This window comes from Montipora foliosa, chromosome 5 (genome assembly GCF_036669935.1).
Source record: "Montipora foliosa isolate CH-2021 chromosome 5, ASM3666993v2, whole genome shotgun sequence".
In the NCBI taxonomy this organism is placed as follows: domain Eukaryota; kingdom Metazoa; phylum Cnidaria; class Anthozoa; order Scleractinia; family Acroporidae; genus Montipora; species Montipora foliosa.
The window spans coordinates 36,055,140-36,067,973 of NC_090873.1; the positions used below are offsets into that span (position 1 = coordinate 36,055,140).

General features: G+C 37.9%; 2 protein-coding genes across 2 annotated transcripts in view; one reads left to right on the forward strand and one right to left on the reverse strand.

Annotated features, from left to right (window-relative positions):
• Positions 1 to 825: 825 nt before the first annotated feature.
• On the forward strand, positions 826 to 3,420 carry LOC138002659 (exonuclease 1-like). The gene is made up of 5 exons (XM_068848660.1): positions 826 to 1,059; positions 1,747 to 1,928; positions 2,219 to 2,319; positions 2,636 to 2,696; positions 3,075 to 3,420. Exons 1-4 carry the CDS (start codon positions 826 to 828, stop codon positions 2,683 to 2,685), a joined length of 567 nt encoding a protein of 188 aa, XP_068704761.1. The 3' UTR covers positions 2,686 to 2,696; positions 3,075 to 3,420.
• A 217-nt stretch (positions 3,421 to 3,637) lies between these two features.
• LOC138004082 (uncharacterized) overlaps positions 3,638 to 12,834 on the reverse strand; it is a 9,521-nt gene continuing 324 nt past the window's right edge. The window contains exons 1-6 of the mRNA XM_068850482.1: positions 12,790 to 12,834; positions 10,382 to 10,845; positions 9,023 to 9,694; positions 7,907 to 8,157; positions 5,186 to 5,710; positions 3,638 to 4,716 (exon numbers count right to left, since the gene is read on the reverse strand). The exon at positions 12,790 to 12,834 is cut by the window's right edge and continues 324 nt beyond it. Coding sequence (XP_068706583.1) covers positions 5,672 to 5,710; positions 7,907 to 8,157; positions 9,023 to 9,694; positions 10,382 to 10,845; positions 12,790 to 12,834 — 1,471 coding nt within the window. The 3' untranslated portion in view covers positions 3,638 to 4,716; positions 5,186 to 5,671. The remainder of the gene's footprint in view (positions 4,717 to 5,185; positions 5,711 to 7,906; positions 8,158 to 9,022; positions 9,695 to 10,381; positions 10,846 to 12,789) is intronic.

Below are 12,834 nucleotides of genomic sequence, written 5' to 3' on the forward strand. Positions count from 1 at the left end.
CTCTCGAGACACTCTCCGAGGCGGGAAAATACAAGGGGCTTTAAAGAGAGGTTCAAAACAGCTGATCGGCTATGCAGCTAGTGTTATAAAAACTGGAAATAGACCAAAGAAATGTTTCACTGAGAGAGATATGCGGATACAAGGCCTCCTTACATTCCTTCACGGAATCGCTACAAATACACATCTTCGATACTAAGCCGGGAAGAAAATCGGTGTAGATTGTTCCTGTTATTTGTACAAAGGAGCATTCGGTTGTGCGGAGAAATTGGGTCTTGGTATTTCAACGAACGAGTAAGAGAAATTTGTTGTTTGTTGCCAAAGTGGAAACGCTTATTTGCAATCTGCAAACTGAAGTTTGCAATTGATTTTTCCTCTGATGTCAAATATTTGGAAGCTAGTACGAGAAGCTAGTGATCACTTGCTAACTTTTCTTAATTTTTGCACATTTGCTTATAGGTTTCTCGATTATCCTAAGCAGCTGTTCGATTTACTTCTTTCCCTGGGAATAAAACCCGTCGCTGTGTTTGATGGGCGGAATTTAGAGGCCAAGAAAATAACGAGAGAGAAACGGGAAACGTTGGGTGTGAAATCAACATCATCGAATCGTGGGGTTAATTCAGCGAGATTACCCTACAGTGGTACTAACTCGCGTTTTCCCCTTAAAGGTCTCACAAGGAAAATGAGACAAAGGCAGAAGAATTGTGGCGACGCGGGAATGAATCGAAAGCTATCGATCACTTCAGGAGAGCGTTGAAGATTTCTTGTGAAATGTCTCATTAAAACTACTGAAGGTGAGATCTATTGTTTTGAAGTTTCACTGATCACATGAAAAAGTGGAACCGAAAAAGTGCCTGCAGTAATATTTTCAGTGTTTCTAGTTTCTACTGCTTTTCAATTTCATCTGGATCGATTTCTTATCAGGTTCTACGGGACAAAAATATAGATTGCATTGTTGCCCCGTTTGAAGCTGATGCACAACTTGCGTATTTGAACAAAAATCAGCTGATTGATGTAGTTCTCAGTGAAGATTCGGATCTGTTGGTATTTGGCTGTTCCGAGGTACATTACTTTATGGTGACAAATGGATCTGTGCGTAATCTTTAAATTTAAGCTTGATTTTTCACAGGATGAATGTTAAAGCTTATCTAATTTTATTTGTCTACTTATTTATTTATTTATTTATTTATTTATTTATTTATTTGCACAGGGATGTTATTTAGTTGTCCAATACAGTTTATCTTGTATTTTCACGATCCAGGTTCTTTATAAAGTACACCTACATGGTAGCTGCCAGTCAATCCAAAGCAAAGACATACCAAAATGTCTCAATATTTCCAATTATACTTTTCACTTGTTTCGTCATGTGTATAATTGCTGGCTGCGACTACTTGGAATCACTTTCTGGTATAGGAATCAAAAGAGCACACAATTTGATAAAGAAAGTTGCTGCAGCAAATGGTGATGTGAGGAAAGTATGGAATTTTTTAAATTATTTAAAAATTCAGTGAGGTCACAGGACTCTATATTAAATAATTTATATAAAAATAAAATAATTTCCTGCTGTTATTAAACAGTCAAATGCCCTCTTTATTGAATACAAGCTTCCTTGATGGGCTCACACAAACTGCTCAGTTTATTGTCTGTTTGTTTGCTTGTTTTTTTTTGGATTTCTTTGATTTCTTTTACAAATGAAATCCAACAGTTTAAACAGTTGTTCATGAATAAGTTATTAATGCACAACTACAGTTCTTTTCAAGGTTACCACAAGTACTTGGTGTAAAAAGTCTTCATGTACCGGGTCCTGAGTATCTTCTGAGATTTGATGAAGCAGATCAAATGTTTCTACATCAGGTGGTATTTGATCCAAGGAACCTGAGGGCTGTACCACTGAATCCCATATTAGATGAGTCTGAGGCACCACCAGAGCTGTATCCTTGTTTATTATCATTTTTCTACATGTAGGTTCTTTTAAAGCACACTGCTTACATTGCTCAAGGCCTTTTAATATTGTGGACACCATTTCAGTTTCAAAACCTTGGTTAGAACACTGGGAACTAGGCCAAATTATTCTCATCTCAGTTTTATAAAAGTAGAAAACCTGTTGTCAATAACCTTTACTTGGGAAAACTTAAACATAGCCAAGAGAAAATTGCTTTTTGCAGTACCTAGGTTCTCCACACCTTGTAATATTTACTGTTAATCCTTAATGCATAAAAAGGCAATTACTGGTAAATGAAAATGATCTTCTTGATATTTGTCTGGGAAACACTGACACAGACACAATGTATAGTTTCATATTTCACATTGGAAGATGTACAGGTAATAATCATTCTCATGAAAAATTTGACCTTGGTCCCAAGCAAGATATAAGCATTATAAAAAGTCACTACTTTGTTGATGTCATTTAATGTTCAAATTAAAATCCAACTCTTAAATCATTGGAAGTTGTTCTATGAGAAGTATGAAATGGAAAGCCTTGTTTCTTAAGTGCATAGAAATTAGAATTTCTCCTTCATCAAATGAAACATTCAAGTGGGATGCCTTATTTTCTTTGATTAAACTTCAAGAAAACTAATTTTGCAAAATGTGCATGCATCAATAATTATTATCATTATTCTTTTATTATCTACTACAGTGTCCAGACAGTATATGGGGATCCAGAACATTGCTTCATTTGGAATGTGATGATGAATCAGGTAATTTAAAATTGACCGGTATATGTAAATACAGCAAAAAATAAATACCTATTACCAATCAGCGATATAAACAGTGAAATGGTTAAGTCACAATCACGCCAAAGTGTCCCATATCATTCGAGCTTACCTCGGTGTCTGCTGCTTGACGGGACTAGTAATATTGCTACTCCCCCCTGGATGCCTGGATAGGATGCTGGTCCATCACAGGGTTTTCACCCAGCATTTACACCCTGGTGCAGATGACTACAGTAGACAATATGAGAGTTGGGCTGGAATCCAGGCTGCTTGATCTGGAGTCCAGCACACCCCACACCTTGCACAGTAAAGAGAAATAAATCCTAATTCTAAATTGCATGCCACATTCTTCCATGTCCACAGATGACACAGTTGAGGATCCTGATTATGTCCAGCCAGACCTACACAAAGACTCCTGCAGTAGCATAAGAATTCGCTCTCAACATGAACAAATTGCTAGCAGAGATGCGATTGTGACCGAAGTGGACCAAAATCCCATATCCTGGGTGGTGCCAAGTTTCCCTGTAATGACTTAGCAATTTGTAAAAGTAAAATATGTGGATGGAGACAGTGTGCTAACTGGACTGATAAACTACAGTGACTGTTTACAACATGATGAACTTCCGACAACAGTTTCTTAATGAACTGCATGAAAACTGGGAGGAAATTTCGACTTCTGAAAGTGAGGTTTCCCATATTTCAGAAACCACTTCCAGCTCTGCTGAAAAGTCAGTGAAATCTGTTACTGAATATAGTACTGAAGAAAATAGCAGCTCTGATGATGTGGAAAGTTATTGGGGTAGCCCATTCAACAAAAACACCAGACTGTTTGGACGAAGCTTTGACAAAAATGAAAGGTGGAGAGACAGTTTCAGCTATGTTAAAACCTGAACCAGAGAATGAGTTTGACAGGGAAGCCATAGCAGTCCATTTAGACTACGGAAATGGACCATGTTTTATTGGTTACATTCCACGGGAACTAACTAAGTATTTACATCCTTTACTTGAAACCAGACAAATTACACAAGTCAAGGTTGAGGATATAAAGTTTCGTCAACGTCATTTTCAAAGTTTGGACTGTACATAAAAATATTTATCACTAGGATAAGTAGGAGAGAACCTTTTGTTGTGCGAGCTAGTTAAAGTGTACGCTAGATTAAAGGAAAACAAAACAAATGGTTACAATGATGAGATACAGTGTAAAATGGTATGACAACATGTAAAGGTCACATGACCATTTTTTTACCAAACGTTTTTTAAATTTGTTATGGAATATGACTTAAAGTATAACAGAAATTGATTTTGTAGAAATGACAAATTGAAGAGATTTTCGTCTCTTAAATTAAAAGTTGTATGGAAAAAGTTAGAGATTTATTTTTAATGAAAGACTGGTCACAGGCTACAAAGGCTTTTCTCATAATACAAAAGAAAATCTTTATAAATTTTATCAACTTTAAAACTTACCATTGAGGTTACATCATGTTGGAAGTTACAGTTCTTTATGCAACCTCTTGTAAATTTATGTTATTACTCTAGTGCCACATTACCAACTGACAGAGGCTGATCAGAATTGCCAAGTTGGTCATTACCTCTTGTAATATGGACTGAACATAACTGTATGTAACTGTAAATTACGAAGGTTGATAACAAGATTATTTGTTTGTTCACTGTAAACTGCCATTGTTTTGTGACATGTGCAAAAACACACATTGGTATCCTATTAAGACTTTGACTAAAGGACCTTGCTTGTATTCCAGTTTACATAACAGAATGCTCAATTGCCAAATAACTTTAATTAGAGCTGGTTGAATCAGCTACCCTTGGTGGGAGCCTCTCTGGTGCAGCATGAAATTGAGCTCACTGTTAGTGTGCCACGCTGTGGAAGTATGGCCCGACCAGCAACTTGATCGTGAATTGCAGGCTTCTCTTGCCACTTTATTAGATGGTTTCCCAGGGGTAGACCCACTTGGACTACCCACTGGCCGCTTCTTTTTCATGATTTTACCTGGTAAAATAATAGAAGTTAAATTTAATTTTTTTAAACCAAGAGATTACGCGGACTGCACGCACAATTTCGCGGGTTCGTCGTCACATTTCATAGCGTGACAGGGAAATAGTGGCAAAAATCCAACTACTTCAGCATCGTATAATTCACTAACCAGAGGGGCGCTTAGGGGCGCCCGATCATTTTCTATTAGGAAATTAATCTACTTTGGAATGGATATTAATTTTGAAGTTTGACAAGCTTGGGTTTGGAGAGAAATCGACAAAATTTAACATCAACTCAAATTTCACGAAGCTTAGCAAAGACAGATAGTGAAGCACCGAAGTCGAGTCCTAACTTGTCTGAGAAGTTAAGTTTAGAGTCAAAAAGTTTCCAGCAGCTAGCCCAGTACCAACTCCAACTTGTCCTGTGGGTTTGAAATCGCAAAGCTAAAAACAAGTAGGTAAAAATTATCAATATTGAGACTCACTTCTTCCTAGAAGCCCGCCATGTTGAGTTCATGACCACGATAAAAGAGCGTTCGTGATTCGCTACTGCAACCAACCATGAGGCCTTTCAGACCGTGTCCAACCTCCTCTGGTACGTAGTAAAGCACTTTCCATACAGCCGTCTCCTCTCAGACTTTAAGATCTTTTTAAAGTTTTTTTTTTCTTTAGTTTAAAAGCTCAAGCGACTTTTTTTTGCCTGTATAAAAATATGTATCTTTATACATGCCATTTCTCTCGTTTATGGATTCCTTCTTCCGGCTTTTCAGTAATCATGGTATTTATGGTTAACGCTAATCATGCTTCGAGCAACCCGGGCCAGGATTACAATTCACGGACTCAGGAGCCTATTTTTCCAGTTAACTTTAATATATTTATCATCGTTCAGATCTTTATTTGCTTTATTTCGTTGACGGTAGTTTGTATATTTTCAATTTATTTTTTTGCAGCCAATAGAAGTTTTTTTTTATTCAATTTTCTGCCACGCTGTCGAAAATTTGACTGCAGTCCTACAAAACAAAACAAAAACAAAAAAACATTAATAATATTAACTAACAGAGTGAACCATTAATGATAACACGAAAACCAGCAATATCACCCCGCACCAAACACTTTAATTAATAATGTATATGCATCTCAATTGTCTCGTGGCGATTCTCCGGAAATTTGACAATTCGTCTTGCAAGTAAAAGAATGTCTGACAGCATTAAAATGATAATAACGCTAATAATAAATTGCTTTACTGGGTCTTTTAACATATCATTTACAGTTTACCTTTTACATAGCGGTTTGATTATATCGCTTTTTACTTTTATTCACTGCTTGCCCAAAGCCTTTAATAGTTCCACCTTGGGGGGTATTTGCATTAAAACAATAGATATCCAGTTCACTGAAGTAATTGACTTGTATTGTTTTTATGTAAAGAGCCCCCCCCCCCCCCCCCCCAAACGTATTGCATTATGGGATTGTGCAAGTGGTGAATATGGTATTTCAGTAATGGGTGTTGCTAGTATATGACAGTACCTCGCTAGCGTTGATAAATGCCAAAAGGAGCAAAAAAGGAAGGGATTAGAAATTTTATTTTATTTATTTATTTAACCCATTGACTCCTGGGAGTAAGACTGAATAGATTTTACGCTGTCTAACACCAGACGCTTTTACTCTTCAACTGGGGACGTCGCGGGGAATCTGAGGGAGGAGTGAATGCGTTAACTGGCGCTGAAACACTAATTGGCGACAACGTAAACTGAAGTCAATAAATTAACGCAAATCAAATCAAATTTTGGTTTTTAAGGAGAGGGGAGAACTGGGGTGCTTACCATTTAGCCAAAAAATCCGGAAATTTCGGTTTGAGGTCAAATGGAAAGGCAATTTTCCGGAAAATCTTTTCGGAAATTGTGGACAACCTCCAGAGGTAGTCCTCTTTTTCCGTTCGGAACGGAATTCGCGAAATGCTCTTACCATTTGCGAGAATCCTTCCGTTTCCAGGTACTTTCTCACAAGATCGAGTGAAATATGCGGGATGGAATGCTGTGTAGTAAATGGTAAGCGCCATTCTCATCCGGTTGGTCATTAAATTCGGAAAATTGCTTACCTTTATGCAACGATCATTCCATCCGAATTATTTGGCTAAATGGTTAGCACCCCTGGAGTACCCGGAGAAAAACCTCTTGGGGCAGGGAAGAAAACCAACAAACTTAAACACCATATGACAGAGAGTCTGGGCAGGCGAATGCTCTCGCCACTGCCCCATCCCTGCAACCATTTCGTTTTTGTTTCCGCAAGGAGGTGACGCCGGTTGCACGCCTTTTAGAAATCTTACACAGGAAGCTATGGGAATGGCGTCGTGCAAACTACTGATAACTCGTTGGCAGATCTCTTGCCACACTGTTAGACCAGGTCGCTCAGGAATAGAGGTCACCCATACATGAACCGAACGTTTCAAACATTGCTTAATAAATAGAAGCATTTTTAGCTATGTTTAATGTCTAATTTCATTTTCTATGTCCCCACTTCAGTTTCGGTTTTGAAATCTTACAATTTTGTTCTCTTTCCCCATCTCACATTGCAAAATTATACCATATATGCGCATTGTTTTCTTCCTTTCGTAATGACTATTTTAATCCTTTACACTTTATGTCTTCCTGTTAATACGGTTGTCTTTGCAATAAATAAATAAGAAAATATACTTATAACAATGAATATGATGATAGAGCAGTTTTCGGCAAATGACTGTCGAAAGTAATTACGCGAATTGTTACGCTTAGTGATTGGTCTAAAAAATCTCGCGCCAGTTTATCAACCAATGAGAAGGAAAACCAAAAACCAATCGCTACTTGCACGCGCGATTTTTTCGCGCCTTGAGCATTAGTTACATGCCGTAGGACATTTGCATGATGACGCCATTTGACTACAAGTACCAGAATCCTTCAAGTTTTGCTTGTCTCAAGCTACATGTTATTAGAGCTATTGTTATTTTTACCCCGCTGGGAATACAAAATTTAAACAAGAAAAGAAAATCAAACTGAAATCTGGTAGTTGTAGTCAAAATTAATGACGCCATCACGAAAGTTGCGTATTGCTACGAATTTGCATTAGTTTATTGCGCTATTTGCAGCTGCTGTGATTGGTCAAAGTAATATCGGTATTTCTTTTACAACACTCAATTGAAAACCGCTTTATTAATAACAATAAAGTGACCTTACCCCACTGCGTTCCTCCACTAAAAATTGCGCAATTTGAAAGTGCTTTCTTTTTCCAATTCCACGTCTCGCATATCGGGAATGAACTGGGCATTTGTATAGAACATACAGCGCCGCGGCAAGGGAATATCCAGCTAATTTTAATGTGCTTGTTCTTAATACATGGCTGTCCCCGTAAATGGCTTCGTCTCTTGAAAATTCCTTTCCCCTTGTCGTGATCTTGACGCGGGCGACTCCCACATTCCACCTTTTCACTGAAACCAAAATTGGTTTTGAAAGTTAATTTTTGGTATGAGTGTCTTACGAGAATTGATCATGAACTGCTCTACCAGATCAGACTCGCCAGTGCAAAACAAGAAATTTGAAAAAAAAAAAAATTACATCAATTTGCAATGGACATTTCCAGAAATCTCCGAGGGGATTACAGTGTGACACCTAAAGAACTGAGGGTAAAAGGTGAAGAGACCCTCACTTGATTCTTGGTCAGCATTTCTTCTAACTCAAGGGAATAATTAAGCCAGAATCACTAGAGGTTGACGGCACAAGAGAATCCTCTTTCCTCCGCTAAGTACTTGAAAGCCATGTTCTGCGGCTACTTTGTAACTAGACAGTTCGGAATGAACTTGCACTTGACCATCTCCAGCATGGCTAGATTGCACAGTGGCTGAGCTTTGTGCGGCGCAATCACACAGTCGAACGGATTCGTTACATCACTCAACACAACTTCCGAAGTGGCTCCTTTGACTGGATGATTTTTTTTAATAATATACATTTTGATTGGTGGAAGTATGCAGGTCATTGTTTTACCTTAATGGAAAACACCCAAACCTTTACAAAAGCTTAAACATTATCTTTTAGGCCCAATGTTAGCAAGAGTAAAGGTTTGGGTTGCTTCAGCTACGATGAAACAATGACCTGCACGTCTTACCTGCAACCTGCAGTTTACATGTACACCCTCCACATTTTGATTTTTTTCAAACTTTTTAATTACTATTATTTTTCATTTTAATGTAATTTTTCGATGATCAAACAACTGAGACACTAGTCATTCTGACATCAAAACATCAGAAAGGACATTAGAGGAGTCTTCAGAGAACCCAACAGACCATTATCACTCACCTTGCTCAAAAAACCAATCCACCGGTTCCTTTCCTTCAGTTTTGTTGTTCTCTATTTTTGTTGCTGCTTCTAAGGCAACTATCGTGTCAAGTCTGTGATTTATTTTGTCTTCATACAGCATTTCCTTCATGTCACAGCTATCATCCCACTTAATCACACGAACCTGATTTGAAATGATTGTACTGCCACTGGCTGCATAAGCTGCAATTTTCTCTTGAAGTAAATGTGTAGCAACTTGAGTCAGAACGGTTACTTTCTTATCTAATGCTTGAAAAGCTTGGACAAGAGCCAGCAAAGCTTGAATACAATCTGATGCTGACGCATCTGGAGATGAAAAGTTTTCTTTCTCTTGAAGGAAGCAAATTACAATGGATGGAGCGTGGGACAGTCTCAGTGCTATCTTCATGAGAGCATCACCAACAGACAAACAGTTGTTCAAGTCATCTCCTCTTCTGGTGGATTCCCATGCTAAATTCACAAAATTCACAAGCTCATCTATTTTTGCCTTTGCACTTGCAGAGCACACTGATGCAAGATAAGGGTGATCTGCCAGAGTGACGAGTATTGGCTGTTCTTCCCCATGTTCTGGCTTGTGTGCAGTAAAATAGTCATTCACAGTAATGTCACAAATGAACATCGAGCCAGGATAGTGGCTAAAGGACACAGCTGGCCCTGCAAAAATAAATGAGAAAGGGTTACATCCCTCCTTTTGATTAAATGCCAGATATTCTCCACTCTCTACCATAGTAAAAGCCATTAGTCATTAGCAAAGAGGATTCACCTCTTAGCCATATAATTAACCATTGACTTAGGAGCATGCACATCTGTTCTGCTCTTGTGCCAGACATAATAACAGCTATTTCACTGAAGTGGCTAGTGGTGAAATATCAAACGCTAGCAACCGACACTGAGGTGAATAGTTGTTTTGGTACATGTATATGAGCACAAAAAGATGATTGTAACTCATTAATTTTATTCCTGCAAAGATTACAATATTTTCGAGTGCAAATCCTGTGCAAGTTGCTCGGAGGTGAATAGAAAGGATATTCATTGTTTGATTGAGTAGCCATTCAGAGTGTGCCTTCAACGTTTTCTACTGTTTTAAGACTAACATAATCGTGTTCTTAATCCAGTTTGTAATGTTACAATGTACATTTGTCCAGGGACAAAGTCCCACAGGACTCTCATCAAACATTTGGAGATCTAATGATTGCTGGTATTGATTCATTTTGTGATACAACTCAAACAGGAGAGAAGAAACCAACAAGACCTTTTCTGCAGCTGAAGAGTCGATCTCAGATTTCACTGCAAAACCTAGTTGAGATTAGTCAGATTAGGTAAACTTTAAGAATTACTCACTTGCAGATCTGACTGCCAGTGAAGATGTCACACCACAAGCCCAAAATACAGGTACAAGACTTTCTATGTCTGAAGGGTCACCAAAGTCTGGTTTGTAAATGTTGCATATTCCTATCACAGACGGATCCCCAATGTGAATTGGAGTTCCATGAATGGCATCATAAGCTGCTGTAACAACAACAGCTTTTTCAACTTGATCTTTTGGAATGGGACGCATTGAGACAACCATGGGACAAGAAAATGGGCCAACAGGTACACATTGGATGTTGGTTGTAAACATAGACACATTGCGATTTTCGGTGACATTTTGAATCTCAATTCCCGAATTTATCAATGCTTCCTCAAACGAGAAACTGCATCCTACATAGAATGACACATAGTCATTCCAGGAATATTCACTGAGGCTACCCATCTCCTTTGCGATGATCCCATTTTCCGATACACAGTAGAACTGGAGATCAGTTCTAAAAGTAAACGAAAACAAAAACTACATTGTAATTAAGTGCTTTCAATACCAGTGCCTCTGAAGGAACATGGTGTGATGCTGTTCTCTTACTAGTGACTTGCCATTGCTTTATTGATTCAAGACTGCTATTATCAACACATTAAGAATAGGCAAGACAATAATTATTACAATACAATATTATTATAATTATTAATTGCAAATCTTAAGGCTTAAGGTACATGTAATACATGTGTATTAGTATTGTTATGCTATATTTGAGTGCCATCTCCCAACTGCCATTCTGTGTTAATACGATACAAAGGCCATTGAATTGCTAATGTCAATGACATTAACTTCAAGAAATTGCCTCCCTTTAAGCAGTTGCATATCCACAACAAATTGACAAGGGAGAGGGTAAGGGGGGGGGGGGGGGGGAAGCAAGGTGTTTAAAATCACAATAATATTGAATTGCACAGATACATGTACCACTAAGCAAAGCATCTGATAAAGTGCGGTTAAAAAATTGTAAATTATGTGGCATTGCATGGCTGATTATGCAGCAATTTGTGTGATTTTTTTTAGCTTATTTGTAGCTGTTATTATCAGTTCTAAGGTTAAAACTATCTTCTGCACTGCTAAAAAGACATTTTGCACACTGAGAAACAACAGAACACACCATCTGGGTAGTTTTTTTGCTTGTTCTGATGCTGTAATTTTACTTGGAAGATGAGCACCCTTCTTCTTTTCGGAATAGTAGCTAATTTCACTAAAAACTTATCCATTGCAATAAATTGGCACTTAGAAGAGAAACAACTTCATATTGTTAGTGTTAACCCTTCGACGTCCAAACCAGCCTAAACCGGCCAGACTTAGTATTTTACTCTGTCTAACGCCAGACAATTTTACTCGTCAATGGGGAATCCCTTGGAGTCAATGGGTTACGCCAAGATTTCTCGTGAAAAGAGAATTGAATATATTGACGATTCTGAATGACTAACACATTGCAACTCAAATTGTTTTTGTTCTCGTAAGTAGGCGACATGGCAGACCACTTGGGTAGAATGGGAACTACATGTACTTACCTCATGGTGAGACTGCAAAGACTTTCAGGTACTACCATATTTCAATCGATTCAAGGACATTTCGTTACTCTGCTCAAGAGATAAATTGTAATGAGGTGGCGTTTTAAAGCGTTGTCTCCTACTCTGCTCTTAGCGTGCATTATGCAGCATTGTGCAGAAATTAGTGAATTATGCAATAGGGTGTGATTTGGGGTCAATTATGCATCAGTGCACCATTGTAAAATATATTAGAGGCCCTGACTAAGGAAGGTTGAGGCCTCAGTACTTAATAACTTATAGCCCTGTCACCCTTTTGTCAGTTTAATTTCAATTTAACTGAACTGGGTTGTCATTTATAAATCACACACAGTCCCATAAATTGACTAGTCATAACAAATGTACTATCTGAGAGCTACATGTAACAAATATCTTATTTCGTTACTACTATATATAAAAAATAATGGGCCTTTTGCTTTGTTTGGAGCCCCTGTAAATATAATTAACAGCATTAGTAAAACCAATGAAGGAGAAACTCAAGGCTGGATTTTTACCTGGGAAAGAAATTGCTTATATACATAGATTCAAGAATAAAAGGGCCGCGGGCCTGCTTTTAGCAAAACCCCATATTTTGCTGATATAAAATAATTTTAACGGTCAGTGTAAAATGCAGACTACAGACCAGGGGTAAAATGCAGACTGAGGTTATAATGTTAACTGTTGAAAAAGACCAAACCCTTTATAAATGCTAACAGTTAAGCCTAAATATTGTTTTAGGCCTATTTATGCCTAAGGTTAGCATTTCCAAAGGGTTTGGGCCTTTCAACAGTTAAATTATAACCTCAGTCTGCATTTCGCACTGACCGATAATTTTAATGTTGTTGTTTGATTATGGTTCGTCATACCTGACATCAGAGTCTGAAGCAAGATTTCCAGCCGTTACCTCTCCA